The sequence below is a fragment of the Amphiprion ocellaris genome, chromosome 10 (assembly GCF_022539595.1).
Source record: "Amphiprion ocellaris isolate individual 3 ecotype Okinawa chromosome 10, ASM2253959v1, whole genome shotgun sequence".
NCBI lineage: Eukaryota > Metazoa > Chordata > Actinopteri > Pomacentridae > Amphiprion > Amphiprion ocellaris.
In genome coordinates, this window is record NC_072775.1 from 14,595,441 (window position 1) to 14,612,900 (window position 17,460).

General features: G+C 37.7%; 1 protein-coding gene across 2 annotated transcripts; it reads right to left on the reverse strand.

Moving 5' to 3' along the window:
- Positions 1–7,122: 7,122 nt before the first annotated feature.
- On the reverse strand, positions 7,123–16,690 carry mau2 (MAU2 sister chromatid cohesion factor). Of its 2 annotated transcripts, none has more exons than XM_055014558.1 (19): positions 16,291–16,690; positions 16,089–16,106; positions 15,881–15,946; positions 15,604–15,699; positions 15,417–15,511; positions 15,295–15,322; positions 15,036–15,191; positions 14,389–14,535; positions 14,209–14,299; positions 14,028–14,131; positions 13,803–13,880; positions 13,567–13,632; positions 12,580–12,663; positions 12,427–12,476; positions 12,255–12,332; positions 12,038–12,149; positions 11,832–11,922; positions 9,838–9,968; positions 7,123–9,740 (listed from the first exon to the last, which is right to left on the reverse strand). In XM_055014558.1, the coding sequence occupies exons 1-19, from the start codon at positions 16,522–16,524 to the stop codon at positions 9,666–9,668; spliced, it is 1,800 nt and encodes a 599-aa protein (XP_054870533.1). In that variant the 5' UTR covers positions 16,525–16,690; the 3' UTR covers positions 7,123–9,665. The 2 variants fall into 2 exon arrangements, with proteins under 2 accessions (XP_054870533.1, XP_023131718.1); XM_023275950.3 differs by having other exon boundaries at positions 9,838–9,965; positions 16,291–16,688.
- Between the last annotated feature and the right edge of the window lie 770 nt (positions 16,691–17,460).

The following is a 17,460-nucleotide window of genomic DNA, read 5'->3' on the forward strand; positions in this document are numbered from 1 at the left end:
CATCCCTTCAAAGCATCCCTGTGAACTGAACTAATCCTCACTCATCCACAAACACGCATCTAAATACGCACACACACACACACACACACACACACACACACACACACACACACACACACACACGCGCGCACACACACACACACACACACACACACACGTGAACACACACATACGTGGCGTTTGAAATACGGTGATCTAAAAGAAGTAGTTGTCCATAAAGACTGAAGTGGGCTGGGGGATGCTATTCTCCAACAGGTGGGGGGTTGAAGTGCTTTGTCAGCCTCACTCTGCCGTTCTTTAAATGACAAAGAAGAGAGCTCTCTAGATGTTGCTTTGTCATCAGGTCTGATTGTTTCCACTCGCTCATGCTGCCACTCCATCTCCAGAGGTTACAGATTGTCTCGTATGAAGGCAATCAAATCTGCAGCAAGGGCCCGTCTCCTCATAATCACCCAGCAACAGAGCAAAAATCAAATGAAGACCGAAAAACACTCTGGAGTTTACAGGTAATGATGAATCTTTCGGTTAAATATTATTGCTGTTCCTGCGCACCCAGAGATGAGTGGATGTTACCCCAGTCAGTAACAACTCAATTAGAAAACAATCAGGACTGGGGCTCCACTTGAGAACACTGAGGTCATGTCCTTTGTATTTCAGTTTCCTGGGTTGTTGGTTTATTTCAACAAGACTGGGGAGAGTTTACATTTAAGAGTGAAGGGTTTTCAGGTATAAGGCCACACAACAAAACTCTTCAAATGAAAATACAAAAAGTCTGGAACCATTTATGTCTAGAAAAAAAGCGGAAAAGTCAAGGACTCACTTTAGTAATTAGGATGCACAATACAGGCTAAAGATGTCTGTAATAAATTTGTGTCATTTTTTCTTGAAGATAAGAGACTAGTTTCACTGTTGCTGTTGCTAAATAAAAAAGTCAGGGAACTAGCATCTATTTAAATGAATAATCCTCTGGGGACCATGAGTGTTTGTGCAAAACCACACACAGCCAAGTGTCACCGCTTTCCTCTGCAATAATAATAAATGTGGATAAAAATGCACATAGTTGGTGTTTAACTTATCGATTGCAATAATAATATAATAATATAATAATTATAATTATAATTATAATAATAATAATTCAGCACATGTTAATTTTATTACTTTCCAGCCTAATAAATAAATAAATAAATAATTTGTTATTCCCACACTGGGACAGCTTTGTTAAAAAATCTTTCAAAAACATTTGTTGAGACTTGTTTTCTGGTGAGATTTTTCTCTAAGTGGGGGGTGCACTAGGTAGACTTGGATTTTATAAATATTTATGTATACATACGCTGAATTTCTTTATCACTGCTGTACAGTTAGTACACACTTTCAGTATAAATGTAGAATGTGGTTTTGAAATATACATACATCTTTTCAAACTATACACCTCTTCTGTATATATGCATATCAGCCTATACAACACACATTATAACCATAAACCTGTGGGCAGCAGATAACACAATCTGACCTAAACATACTTATTATTAGCCCAAACATTACAGACATCATACCCACTGCTGCCAATATGCTGCTCATAGGGAATTTTGGGATTTATTAGGTTTCCATGTCTAATTTTGTAATCTTGATTAATGATCTAAATTACTACTTATTTTGTTATAGTATAGAATACTATAGAGTTCTAACTGTAATAATTAATTAGTCGGGTTGATTTGCATTTTAAATAATACAGTGTGGTTTTAACCTTACTATTTAAACTTAGATGCATTCACAACATTAACCTTATTTCCTTAACGGAAACCACTTTGTCTCAGCTTGTCGTTGAAATGTGATGTATAAATGACTTCTGGGTGTCCTGCTTTTGCTTTGCCTGTCAAAGCATTTTCTAAACCCTTAATTCTAAAAGTGCTGTATAAACTAAGTTATTGTTATGATTAGCAACAGTTGAATAAATGTAAAAAAGTAAACAAAATAATAGGATTTTTAATACAATAAATCAACCCTGCAGTCTTATAAAATTACAATAAAGAACTGGCAGCTGTGGTTGACAGTATTTTACAGGTTTTACATTGTTGGCAGTGAAATTTACTTAAACAGTTTATTACTGTAAACTGAGATCTACGAACTTAGTCAAACAATTAAAATATGTACACAACAGAAACCCAAAACAATAAAATCTAAATAATAAGGAACATCAGGGTGGATCAGGAAGATCAAAGACAGCAATATATGACATGGTAAAGTCTATTAAATATATTTTAGAAACTAAAGGAAATAGGGAAAAAAAAGAACAATTGCCTAAATCAAGTGTCTGGTGTGAATAGTGCTTTGCAAACTGTCAATTCACACGATAATTTCTTACAGTATCCTGCACTGAACAATCATTCTTGTTTTTAGTTCCAAAAAACATCAGATCTTACAGATTTTAACCATATTTTGGAAAAACAGTCACTACTCTCACAGTTTTTCTGCACTATTATAGTAAATGATTAAGGTGTCCAGTATGCGGTACTTATAATAAAGATCAGGTCATGTGGTGACGCTCTCAGGCTGGACTTTGTGATGTTGTGTTAGAGCTCGCAATCTCGTTTCTTTGTCCACATAATCTGATCGAGAGGTGTAAATGATTTGTTTCGCCTTCCTACCAGTTGTTTATAACCACGAATTACCAAACCAGGAAGCCACAAAGATAAGATAGGAAAATACAAGAATAGATAAGATAAAGTGAGATACTGAAAAGCAGACCTTAATTAATTCTAAAGAAAGATATTGCGTGGAAAAGCAACACAATAACATGAGAACAAATGCAGTGCAAATATGATAGCAATAAGATGATACATCAGTAGAAATAAAAGCTAAAATAAACCAGAACAGAAAAAGTAAGAAGTTGTATTAGCAATAATGTAATGAAGTAAGTGTGCACATTATAATGAGATATTGCACACTACAAAGAAACTGATATTGCACATACTATTGAGAAAATAATACTGCCAATGATATTGATGTTATTTAAGAAGCCCCCCTGGGGGTAATTGTACCTCATGAGTCATTTTCATCAGTGCAACCTTGGTACTTATGCATAACATTACATTTTTTTTTTCAAGTTTTGATGTTGCTTTGACTTTAACTGCAAAATAAATGATAGATAAGAAAATTATTTTAAAATGTTCTTTTAAAACGGGTTGATTGCCGTCAATTACTTTCAAACTGAGCGGCCTAGGACAAAAGCCGTACCTTTGCTGTCACAGATTTTTTAAAAATTCCTGGAATAACAAAGTCAAATCAGCAACCATCAGGGACGCTGAGCCTGCAAAAAAAGTTTTTATTTAAAACTAATGCAAAACCCTCCACAAGACTCTCGTGTAAGCAGTTTAAAAGTCTGTATAAGATAAGATAGAATCAGACTGGCTTAGAAAAGTAAAAGGTAATAATATTAATGATGTAATGTTGCATATGACACTGAAACTGATGTTGCACAAAACTACTGAGAAAACAATACTGCAAATTAAATTGATATTATTGTTTAATTTTAAGAGTCTGATGTTTCAGCTGTCATTCCTGCAGAAAAGAGGTAAACAGATTTTGTACTGCCTCAACATTTTATTATCAAGCATTTGCTCTGATCTCCTCCCATCATCCAAGAAAAGACCTGAAATAAAAATGTACTACAACTACCAGTTACTGAGAAGGAGGCTTCTTACCTCAGGGGGGCGTCTTATCCTGGTTTACCCTGTGTAATTCTTTAATTGATATTCTGGGAGGATGGGGAGTGAATCCAGGTTAAACACTCTGCCAGGTTTAAAAATATATGTGTGCAGTTTGGAGGACAGTGAGGCTTGTGCAGGTGAAGGATCAGGCTGCTATCAGAGAGAGGAGGCCCAGACTGCAGCTCCTCTCCGCCTCTCTCCGTGTGGAGGAGGCCTAATGGCCGCCCGGTACAACATGACAGCTTCAACTTAATCCTCATTAAGCACTGTAACAATGCAGGAAGTAGCTGCTGCAGTCACGATTAGACCGGCGCACTATTTGGCAGGAAACGGCTCCTTTCAGCAGCTATGTCCAAGACACCGTGAGCGTCCAAAAACTTTTCTCTGCCCACCGAAAGCTCCCTGATCGGGGGTAGACCGACTCCCTGCAGCACCGGGCGACGAGAGAGAACCGAGGAGAGGACATGGGATAATTAGAGAGGAATAGTTTCACTTAAATACATATGTTTATTTATAAAAAGACGCAATTAACGATGCGCTCTGGGAGGGTTTCCATTAGATACTGACGTCTAGTTTTCATTTCAGGTCTTTTCTTGGGTTATAGCGGTTTTCCTAGACATCCACTAGCGCTGGAATCAGTTTTCTGAAGAAGTGGTTTACGAAATATTTGACAGCACAAAATGATCCAGCAAACAGGAATCTCCGGGGAACATTTTGTTTACTAAAGGTTTTTGTGCTTAAAAATAAAATACAATCTACATATGCAAACTTTTGTTTACTGATCACATAGGATTTACATTGGAGATATGCATAAGGTTGAGCAAAAATAAATGCTTCTTCTGTTATATGTGAAAGTGTAAGGGTGCACTGTAAAAAATCTGTAAAAATAAATGAATAAAATAAAAAATTAAAAAATCGTGAAAATCTGGCAGTGTAGGTCCCAAGAAATAAAAAAAGTTAGAAAATGGTGAAATACAGTAATGTTGAAAAACTGTAAAAAGTATGAAAATAAAGTAAAAATATCTGTAAAATAATGAGATTTTCTTTTGCTGATTTAAATACAGTAAAACATTGCAACTTTGTGCTCACATTCTAAAAGAACAAGTTGCTATTTGTAAAAATACAACTATCTGATGTGGATGCTATTTACAATTTTGGCCTTTTTAAATTAATTGTGTTATAATTAATTCTTGTGGGGTTTTTTTGTGATTTTTTTCAAATCCGACAAAACAGACAGTATTGTAAAATAATAAAAATGATTTACCATTTTTACTCCACTAAGGAACGCGGTGGAGTTATGTGATGATCAGCATTAGTTTGTCTGTCTGTCTGCTTGTCTGTTTGCAACATTACTCAAAAACAGACTAACAGATTTCAATGAAATTTTCAGGGAAGGTCAGAAATGACACAAGGACCAAGTGATTAGATTTTGGCAGTGATTTGGCTTATAGTCTGGATCCACGGATTTGTGAAAGATATTGGCATGGCCTCAGTGTAACTACGACAACAAGACGCCAGCTGTCTGCTGATGATCACATGACTGCGATCCTACTATAAATCAACTACTGTGGATTTATCAGGACTTATCTGTCGGAAATCATACAGTGACTGGGCAGCCTTGGCAGAGTACTACGCTCTCTGAGTGCTTTTCTTGTTTGTTGTTTTCAAGGGTTTTTTATGTTTGTTTTTGCAGATAACACATGAATCATTTTTCAGTGATGTTAATGGTTATCTGTAATTTACCAAAATTACAATACATTGTTAAAAAAGTTACAGTTGAAACTCTGCCAAATAATGTCAAAGTAAAATATAAAAATATTTTGAACCAAGACAGTGATACATTTAGGTAATATTCTTCCTTGACGTTACTTTAAAATGGCATTTATTTTGCCCAAACCAGGTCTGGGTCTCTTACGACAGCTATTTTTTTTGTAAAACTTTAAGTTTCAATTTAAGATTTTTTGAAAAAACAAAAAATAAATCAAATAAAATACAATGTAGTTCAACATCTTTTTATAGTAGACAAAGGAATGTAAATGTCTGGGCAGTTTCAGTAATATAATAACATCTGTTAAGTTAAATATTCATGTTTTCAAGACCAAACTACTATGTGTAGCCCTAAAGAAGCAACCCTTGCAAGTTTTAGCTCCCTGATTATAAATCCTGCACACATTTTCGTTTGTTCATTATAAATACAGAGTAGCAGAATGTCATTATCCTACATAATAAATGAACACTGGCATGAATGAATGCAGACTTCACAGCAACAACTTCAAAGTCCTCTTGTCTCAATGTCTGAGTAGTTTGTGTTATAACATCTGCAGTTCTTTGACATTGAAATTGAACTTATGGACTTTCCACATCTGTACTAATGCTGTTGGTGTTGCCAGTCTGATGTAAAACCATTTTAAAATCGGGTTATACATGTTACAGTGAGTGTAGTATAAATGTAATGGAGTCACCCCCCTCTGTCTCCCTCTGTAGCTGGACTCCACAGGCCAGCTGCTCACTGAAGACTAACACCCTGACACCCTCTGCCCCTGGTGGGCCTTCATTCATACCTCACATCCACCTCACTGGAGGAGACAGATTTTCAAAAACAACCACAGCACTTACATTGTGTCCCACGGGGGCAAATAGATCATCCTCAATGAGCCGTGGTTGTGCTGTGTTCAAGCAGCAAACATCTGGTTTTCCACTGAGGGTTGAATATATTGTGACACACACCACATTCCTTTTGACTCAACATCTCCTGCAAAACATTCACTGAAAAGCCACTTTTTCAAATAACTTGTCAGAAAAATGGGTGTCGCTACCTCCGATCTGGAACATGAGACCTTTTGATGACTTCTGTCCAAACAGGAGATGATCCTCACCTCTCTTGTTGGTTTGATGACCAATGTATTGTTCTGAGAAATGGTGCTCACACATAATATGCACACTGTGTCGTGGTTCTGTACAACACCACTGTGGCTATAAGACTCCTCCCTCTGCAGAGCTTAATAAAATGCTAATCCACCAAATGTACACTATATTTTCTAACATCAAAACAATGCACTGCATCATAGTTGTTTTCCTCGTGGAAACAATCTTTGCTCAACCATAAGAAGCACATTAACACAACATCCAGTGGTTTCATTTAAAAAAATACTTATGGACATTAGTTAGTAGCATGTGATTACATTTTGTAGTTATTTTTGTCAGGCTTTAATTGCAAATAAAGGCTTTAACCCAGAGATGCTCAATGTGCTTTGCTGGGCCTTTTTGTCAGGGGGCCATTTAATAAAAGATAATTATATTTAAGTAAACATTAAAAGACACAGATTTTAGCTTTCTTTGAAATCACTTTTCCTCAAAATAATCTCAGAGCAAAGGGGCATTTTTAAACATTTAGGATATAAACAAGCAATAAAACTCCAGTTTCAATCAGTTTAATTTCATTGTGAACTAGACATTGGTCGGTGGGCCAGCTGGCTTCATGTTGTGGGCCTGATTTCACCAGCAGGCCTAAACTTGAACATCACTATTTTAACCAGTTAAAACATTTTTTAGGCTAGTGTTAACATCTCAGCTCTTGTGATTGAAAATTGCTCTCAAATTTTCAGAATAAATCTACCATGTGTGGCCTTAAAGGAGTATTCTTTGCAACTTTAAGCTCTCTGACTACACACATGCACACATTTTCAAGCAGCATTTTCAAATGAATGCTATGAAGTTGAAAACAATTGAATGTGTTTTTACTACTGTTGTAGGAATTTCCATACATTTCTGTTTGCCAAGCATGCAGCGGGAGTGCAGTTGATGTCTATACTTTCCATTATCATAACATAAAGTAACCCTGACATAAAGTAATGGAGCAATCACTTCACAGTAAGAACTTAAGAGTCTTCTTACAAATTCCTCTAATGTACAGAAACTAATGGAAACCATTGGATACACTGATCAACTGGAAAACAAAGTCCTTCAAATTAAAACATGACAGCATGGTTTGCATAATGGTTAGCTGTGACGCAGAGTGCACTGTATGTGTTTGTACAATGTAGCACTTTGACTTTACTGCACATTAAAAACGCAATCACCGTTATCTACTCCACCCACTTTACTTCTTTCATTATCTGTAATTTGTGCTAAACGCACTGTCAGTTATCAGTGTTGGGCTGTGTTTATTTATTTTATGTGCAGTTATATACAAGTGCAGGAGTACACAAAGCATCTACATTTTTCCATATTCATAACCAATTCCCATGTTGTCATGTTTCATGTGCTGCAGTAAATCAAGCTTCACAGAATTATCCAATAAAAAAAATTTTTAAAAAAAATCAAGTCATTGAACTTTTGAATTCTTATTTATAAAAAAGTTATACAAGTGTCAAAGTTAAGCAGCTAAAATGAGAATGGGGAAAACACAAATCAAACATTTCCTTTTATAACATGCTGTAAAATGCCAATAAAATAAATGGCATTCTGTTTTATTGCAGTAATCAAGATGCAGATGACCAAACTCAGTAGTTTGTTTGGTAATAAACTATCATTGCAGAAATCTGTATAACTGTGGTAACTATATAAAACTAAAATTGTACATTTCCTACATTAGCATGATTAAATTATAGTCCTACCAGGTGTTTGATAATATATCAAAACTGTAACCAACCATACTGGCAAAGAAAATCAGCATCATTAAATAAATAAGTTATTTAAATACAGATTCATACCGCCATCGTCTGGAAGAAACGAGTAAAACAGGAACTTAGTGAAAAAAATACTATTTAAAAATGCTTCCATGGAAAAGGTAAAAATGTGAGTTTCATCGTGAAACAACATATATACAGAGAGGCAAGAGTCAATCTTATTCAGTAGAAATATTATTGTTACTAATTTCTTGACCGTGAACAAAATGTGCACAGCATACAAACATACACGTTGAGAGTGAAAAGGCAAAAATCTAAAGGGAAGAACAGTCAGGCAGCAAGTTGACTGAGCCGTCGTGTCAAAAAATACTGTTTTTTTTATGCATCACGGTCTCAAAACATGTTAAAAACTATTGGGTGTCAAGCAAGTCAGTGTTTCTATGGTCAGCTCTATTCAAGGTCTCATAACTCGAATTCTGAATTGTCTTCAGCTCAACAAGACACGTTTGTCTTTTTGAGTCAACCAAGTACATATCAACAAACCACTACACTACAACAGGATCACTACAGCTATTTAGTACAATACATATACTGTGTATCTTCACTAATACTGTATCAGAACTGGCCATCCGGTGCTTTGAAAAGGCAGATATTAAGTCCATGCACAACAACAGACTGAATCCAATTTGTCTGTGTCTGACTGGCCAGTGGGTGGTTAAAATTTAACAGTAATTTGACCTTAAAGAAAAAAGTTTTTTTTAATGAAAATGTTACTTTTGCAGTCCCCATAGCTAAAATACTTCCCTGATGGTCTTGCAAGAAGAAGTTAAGAGATGAGCTAAATGAATGGTACAGACCGCTTGTTTAACAGGAAAAGCTAAGCATTTGGGAACAAAACAAATACTTAGGTTTTACTGTAAATAGAGCTTGTAAATTAGTGACTTCACAGCTGCTATTGGGTGGATTTTGTTACTTCTGCACAGAGCCACACTGGCTGTTTCCAGCCTTTGTGCCAAACTAAGTTAGCTAAACCCCGGAGGGAACAGATTTGCCATATAGATCTGACACTTGAGCAATTTTCTCATTTAACTTTTTCATTATGTTTAGGTGGCAGAAAATATGTTACCTAAAATCCAGCCCTGATGCCCCAGTGCCCCAAATAAGTGAAGGAATGCACCAAATGGAAGTCTGCCAAATGACACAGTGCAGTGTGCCTTCTCTTTCTAACTTCGTTACCCTCGATTTCTCCTCACAATTTTATCAGCTGCTCCTGTCTTTCCTCTCTTCTTGCAACAGCTCCTGTGTCTCATTTTCCCTGTCAGTCTTGTTCTCAGAGCAGGCCGGCCAGGCTGGTTGTAGGTCCATTCTGAGGCTGAAACTGCACGGGGGGGAGGCCGTCTGTCCACTGGAACGCAACACATAACACAAAAGTTTCTCAGAAAACACGAGCAGGGTGAGATGAGTCACTGTTTATAGCATGACTTGATCGATGTTGTGCTTACACTGATGAGGTTGTGTTCGGGAAGGCTGCAGGCTGCGATGTGGTCCTGCAGGAGCTGCTGGGAAAAGTTCTGATGCATCTGGGCGGCCTCGTGGGCGTCCATGGTGTTTCCACAGGCCTTGTTCAGATCTGCTGAGAAAAGACCATTGTGACTTTTGATCCAAACGTCTGATCTCAACTTAGATGTATGTAGCTATTGCACTAGGACTACATGTTTCTTGACTCACTTTGTTGTATTGCCTAAATATTGTCGTCTTTTAATTCAGCTGTGGCTTCATTGCTCTGTGATGTACTGAAGCTATAACTGTATGACAAATGGGTAAGTCTCTCTTCTCTGTATGCTGAATACTGGAATGAAATGGTTGGATGGAAAACAAAAAAAGTAGCTTTAATATTTTTCATAGTTCAATTGTTTTTGTACATATAAACATCTGTTCTTCTGTGCTAGAGATATGTTAAGATAATGTTACGGTGTGTTCATGTAACCAGTTACCTTGGAGACAAAAATAAATAAAAATAAATAAATGGTCTAAGTGTGGACCAAGGAAACTAGATTACATCACCAACAACTGTTCTCTGTTAGTGGGGAGCCTAAAAATGGTAGCATTTGTCAGCTGGTCAGTTTATCTTGCACTTCTATCTTTATACTTCCTACCAGCCAGGCAGCTATGAGAAGGGTTTGGATATTTATTAATTTATGACTCGACAATAGATCTGTAGTCATGCAAAGAAAATCTTGGTTAACTGAAATTGTACTAACTTGTCTCATTATTTATTTTACTGAAATGATAACAACAGACTCAGAGCATGATTTCGAACTATATCAGCTGGTGATTACATAACTTAAACTATCGAGGAATATAATCCAGACAAGTTAGCCCGCTGTTTTTAGATGTTATGTCATGTTGGTTGTTGAGGTGTAACATGCAAACTACTGTTTGCAAAGTATACACTTGAATATTTTGAACAAAATGCAGCCACACCGACAACATCTTTGTCATAGTGTCAGTTAGTTTGGAGCTGAATCTGAGTAAATGTTTAATAAATGCTACAGAATTCATATCTGGCTGTCTGCATTAAATTAAGCAAATTCAAAGTTGTGAAAATGCAGGAGTGTTCGCATGTTGCATGAGCTTCCTGTCACCGAAAAAAAGAAAAAAGAAGGATTAATCCTGAATGATTGTTGATGTAGTGCTTTTCTCTTTCGAAAGTAACGCTAGTGTTTATACGGCCAGTGTGAATTGTGTTGGATGACAGCGTATTACTGTAGCTCTGCTCTACATCACATAACAAAACATCTTTTAACAGAGTTCCAGTGAGATCTGATATTGATCACAATCACATTATAAATCCTGACCTTTTACATTTCATTTAGTTCCAGCATCAGAACAAATTGTCCCATTGAGGGTTTATGCTCTACTGCCAGTTTATTAGGTACACCAAGCTAAAACTAATGCAGTCTAATATACACTCCTGTGATACACATCAAATTCATGAATGTCCTAATGTTCACTTTTTGTGTCATAATGCATCTTTGTCTCTGCTTTTTTATCTATACCATTATATCAGTGAGGGCAGGCTAGATAAAAAATTACACACAATGGTTGTATAATTCAACACAGTTCAACACCACCACAAACTGCATCCAAAATGAACGTAACATTGAATCAGGACAAGTGTAAAGCGGTTTTAACACAAATTAATCATTATAACCTTCCTAAGGACATTCACACTGCTGGACTGTTGGATTAGTCTACATTAGCTTAAGCTACGTGCACCTAATAAACTGGTAACTCAGTGTATACTCTACATTGAAACCACTCTATTTTGGGACACTCCGTATACTTGGCTCTTGTGCCCCCTTTGGGCCAAAATGTAAACTAAATCTGTAGAGGACAAATTAAATATTTTTTCATACAGCATTTCAGCTGGTAAAAGGCTCACAGCTGGACATTACACTGTGACATTTTAACATCTTCTGGTTGATAGTTGTACCTTTGAGAAGAGCAGAGGACCAGAGCTGCACAGACATGTCAGGGATCTTGCTGGCCAGCTGCATGGCAGGAACCACCATATTGTTACTTTCCTACAGAACATGCAGAAGCAGACAAGTACTCAAGATCACACCTGCAGTCCAAAGATAACTGCACAACAGCATGTGTAGTCTAACAGATAGGGCATTCGGTGACTTGTTGACTCACCCTGTGGTTGCCTAGAACAAAGAAGATGTGACCCAGTAGGACCAGTGAGCAGGCCGTCAGCCTATTTAGATCCTCGGCATTAGACATCTTCAAAGTCTCCCTTAGAAATCTTCTGTTGATACAAACTGACATGTTAATGTCTCTTATTCTAAACTAAATGACAAGGAGAAATTACTTTTACAGTACACATATTAACATTGTACATAGCTGTTCTTACTTGGCCTCGTTGTAACGTCCCTGGAAGAAAGACAGGAGCCCTCTGATGTAAAACGCTGCAGCTCGTAGACAATGAGAGCTGAAGAAGTCAAAGTTACAGCGTTTTAAAATACATAAAAAACATGGAAAAGGTTTTCATGATGTGTTGTTGTCCACACTGCATCTACAGTTACCTGACAGGAAAGTTGTGATCAGGGTTAATCCTCTCCAAGAGGCTGTACAGCTGTTGATTCAAAAAGGTATTTGAAAGAATGAGCGATGAAAAAACAGACTTATATGTTTTGTACATGTTTAAATGCTTGAGGAACCAGCAGCATTTTCCAAACCTCTTGATGTCTGTTCCCTTCGCGGATGTAAACGCTGGCCAAGTTTGTCACAATAAATGTCCACAGCTCCTGGTGTGTTGTCATCTAAGAGAAAAAAGAAGAGAAGAGAAATACTGACAATCGAGTTGAATAGTTGGACTTTTTTTTTTTTTTTTTTTAAACATTTTTTTATATTTATTGCTGCCACACAGTTACTTTGTGTTTTCAAAAGTGTTGGCTTTTCAGAAACTGATACAAACAGCCTATGTATTTCAGACTTTCTGCTCAAGCTTTTCGTGGCTCAGAAGGTGCCGTTGAGATATGACTAGACCTGACATTAAGATCAGTCCATACACAGGAAAGGCGATGAGTTTTTTATTTGGAATTCTTAGGATTTTAGAGCTGGTGATTTTCCTCTGACACTGGCTAAAATCTCTTTGGGGAGGCAGCAGCATTTTCTCTGTGCAGGAAAAACATGCTAGTGAGTTTCCAATTTCTGGATAAAGACAAGAGTTCAGAGAGAGTTCAAACCCCATAGCAACCTTTTCTAACTTTTTCACCTTCTTTTAACTTTTCTTTTATGTCCAAATTGTGTGAATTACTGCTGGTGACTTTTTTGAACTGTGCTGTCTCTAGATATGCTCGTTGGGAGGCTTTAGCTCTGCTCTCTGCAGATAGAAACAAAGCAATGAGGGAAAAGTGCCAGGTGCAGACAAGCCAGAACAAGTCAGGTCACTGGACAGTTAGATGGACAAGCTAATGGCCCTAGTGAGAAATAAAGGAACTCTGTGACTGTACTGTAAGATGCTTCACAGAGACATGGCTACTGGTATAAGTCTGGATTTCTTTGTTTTCATCAATGGACAATTTAGACACAAGAATAAATTCTTGAGTGGCAAGAAAAAAGGCAGATGGCTGCTGCTTTTTTGACAACAACATGTTGGCACCCTGGTCACAATCCAAAGGTACAAAAAAAAAAAAATCTAATAGAGATTATATGAAACTCACCTGTAGTGCAGCAGTGAACTGTGCCTCAGCGTTATCCATGCAGTTCACCGAGATACAGTAGAGGCCCTGACGGAAAAAAGAGGAAACAGCTGTGAATGGTTCATACTACATGGGACACAAGTACTTCTGTAGCTACTTTAGTCTGGAACCAAGGCTTTTAGGAAAAATTATAAATGAGACATGAGGGAAAGGTCCAAATGTCTGCTTTTTTTTTTTTTTTTTGCATACGGACTTACCAACAATGTATGCAGCTGGGCAGCATGATTTGTAAACAACCTGGGTGACTGCTGGCAGAGCTGACAAACCTGAGAAATCTGAACACAGTTCATCAAAAACTTAAGCTACAGCCACAAAATTCAGACTTTCTCCAGAGAAAGTTGGTGTTGTAGAATCTGAGCTTTTGTTCAGTATCAACAACTATCTGGCAATGTGCAGATGGATCTCTACAGCTGATGACTCACTTCTTGTAAGGCTGTGGCCTTGTGTCCAGTAACCAGCCGGCACATGATGATATGCTCCAGCAGGATGACTTGGAACGTGGACAGGATGGGACTGTTGTCCAGCACTTTGAGAACACACAGATGGATCAGAGTTGATTCACTAACACTGTCATCAAGGGGGAGCGTATTCCAATACACTTACTCTTCAGCTTCTCCAGCTGCATGAGAGCTTTGTCTGTGTACTTCTGTGCCTTCTCCAAGTAGCCCGCCTGCATGGAGTGCATCACTGTCACCTTTTGTACAAAAAACAAGACACATTTTGGGTTGCAGTTTCAGAACATTACACTCTTTTAGAAGCTGTGTGGGTGTGACAAAATCTCACCAAGTACACTAGCACACACATATGCTCTTTGGGGAGCCAGTGGAAGAGAGCTGCTGGATTAGTGGGAAGGATCTCATCATCGTGGAGGGTGGAGATGGTCTGGATACACTGTTGAAGCTGCTTCAGACATGGCTTCACACTCTTTACCTACACCCAATACGCATATAAGGACTATCTGAGCATTAAATCTTATCTACAATGTTAGTTACTTTTTTACCATTATGAAACTGACTACAAAACAAGCACATTAAGCAGTACTTTACTACTAGGTACAACACCAATTTACATTCTAATCCATCAATTTACTCAAGTGCACAAGTTTTTGGTACAAGCTAGAGTTATGGGGCATTGCACTAATTCAGCATGCATAATTATATCTTTTGAGTATTTTATTTTATCTGTATATAGTGTGTGTCTTTTTCTATTTTTTTTATCTACAGCTGGGAATCACAAATCGAAATTTCATCATCTGAAAACATAAAAACAACATAGACTGTTGATTCAAAAATCATCTGCTGAAAAGTTTAACAGTTTCAAACTTTTGGAGGAAAAGTTAAAAAATATTCCAGTTATTACAGTTCTATATCAGAGCCTGGTATTGGTATAATACTGAGAGTCAGCAATGAAATATGGGAATGCTGTTGTACCTGTCCAGCATCCAGGTAGTGTGTAACCTGCAGCACCAGGAAGAAAACTCTCAGAGACTCCTTCTGAATGGGGTTTCCCTGCCAGTTTTCAACAATGGTCCCACACAGCGTCAGTAGTGGGTGCACCTCGCTCAGCTTCCTCTCCATCAGCAGCAGCTGCAGAGTCACAAATGCACAGACGGTTGACAGAACTGCACAGTGAAAAGGCACAAACAATACATAGAGCACATTTAATGAGAAAAAAATTATTTAAGCTTACCATTCCTTTACTTAATAAGAACAGAGATCTGAAAGAAAACAACAAACTGAATGTGAGACAATGCACAACAACCGCTCAATGTGCAGTCTTAGTGTGATCAAACCCAAATCTAATCTGTTTACCTTGTGTATTCTGATCCCATGACTCTTGCATACTCTGCACCCACTCCTAAGAGGTCACAGGCAGACACTAAATCTTTCTCTAGAGTGTGTAGTTGCTGACAGAGAGAAGATCATCACACCTATAATTAAACATGCTCCAATCAATAAACCAAATACCAGTAAGTTTGTAATGCATGACACTACTTACTGCCAGCTGGAAGAGCAGTCTACAGTGCCAATAGGGAGTTTGCTGAGAAATCTGGATGGCCTTCCGCAGCACTGGTTTTGCAGAGTCCACCAAGTTCTTAAACAAACAAACCAATAAGTGCAAGTAACATCTGCAACAGAATCTGCATTATTTTACTTATTTACGTATAGAAGTTATAACCTAACATACATTTATACATGTTTACTAAAGTTTCCCTCCCACTACTTTTTGCAGTGCATTAGTATTACATGATATGTCATGAGACAGATGCACCTACCTGTTGACAGTAGAACTCTGACAGAATACTTGCAGCTTCAAACTTGACATCTTCAAATTGAGAGATCTGATTGACATTATTAAAGAATATAAAACCAGATGATGTTCATATAGCATGTATATAGGGTTTTAAGGGGATGCACTGATGCTGGGGTAACACATTTGGTAGAAGTTTGTATGCATATTCGTGTTATGCATTAAAAGGATACTTGCTGTGATATAAACCACTGAGGAATGAAACCAGAAAAAGAAAGCAGAATATTAGCGTCAGCATCACAGTGAGAATTCATTTTGACAGAGAGCTGCTGCAGTGAACATAAAAAGCATCACACACCGGTGTACATGTCGCTGCTAGTACCTCATTGTACCACAGTCTGCTATCTATCAGACACAAACATGGCTTCTGCTCACCGCTTTCTCCAGGTGAGTCTGGGCCAGCTCGCTGTTCTTTGTGTGTCGGTACAGCACCGAGCCCAGCTGGAGGTGAGTCCGGGCCTCGACCCTCGGAGGCGGCTTGAACTGAAACACAGCCTGCAGACAGTGGACGCAGAGACGGATCTTCGGCGGACTCGACGTGCGGAAATGTTCTGCGAAGCCCAGCAGGGCCAGGTACCAGGGTTCCGGGGTCTCTGTGCTCGCTGCCATTCCGACTACGTCCGGAGACAAAAGCAACAACAACAAAAACGTATCAATTCACCGCTGGGACGACGTCCACCAAGCCAGCGCTCAGCTCCAGTCGCCCGCTCCGCTGTTTTCAGTCATTTGCGCGTATCTGAGAACCAGCGCGAAGCGGGTGTTGCGCATGCGTAGTCTGGAGCGTCTCTGGAAGTTTTGCGGAAGTTGGTGATGAATTTCCGCCACCTGCTGGACGGAGGAGGAAGTTCATTTACTGACCGTCTAGTTTTATTTAGAAAAAAAATAGTGTGCTTGTGATTATACATGTTATGTTGCCGATAAAGCTAACTTTTAAAAGTATGTTTTACGACCTCCGACCATATGCCTCCGACCCAAGCCCACATTGAGAAAGAAGGTGAATCTGTTCTGCCTGGCAACCGCTTCTGATTGGTGGGAAAATCTACAAGCCGGACATGTTCGAATCAGAGCGCTAAATTAATATTTATATTCTTGTAAATAAGTAGTAATTAAAATTCACGTTTGAATTATATTAATATTAAAAAGAATTGCATTGATTTTTATTTAAGGCCTCAGGTTTGAACATACAGCAGTTTACCTGTCTTTAATATTTAAATGAATCAATTCAATGCTTGTGATAAATATTATTGTCAGGTCGTATTTTAATGATAAAATTGTAATTATTTATGTAGATGCGTGTCATAACTAATATTGTATAATCTTACTTAAATATATCCAAATTAATCAAGTGTATTTGTATTTTATATTATATTTTTCTTAATCATAGTATTTAAATTAGTCAGTAATATTTGCATGATAAATAATATTTTAGAGTCTTCATTTTTTTTAAATAGTAAAGGAAATTTGTGTAATGAATAATACGTGTGATATATAAGTGCAGTATATTATGTGTGAAAATAACAGTTTCCCATGTACAATTGCATTTCA

Excerpts from the sequence above, each read along its gene's own strand:
- mau2 (XM_055014558.1), bottom strand. The coding sequence starts at position 16,524 with ATGGCAGCGAGCACAGAGACCCCGGAACCCTGGTACCTGGCCCTGCTG. Across the intron at positions 14,132-14,208 it reads GCAGCTGGAGAAGCTGAAGA|TGCTGGACAACAGTCCCATC; the intron begins GTAAGTGTATTG and ends GTGTTCTCAAAG. Across the intron at positions 12,664-13,566 it reads AGTTCACTGCTGCACTACAG|ATGACAACACACCAGGAGCT; the intron begins GTGAGTTTCATA and ends TTTTTCTCTTAG.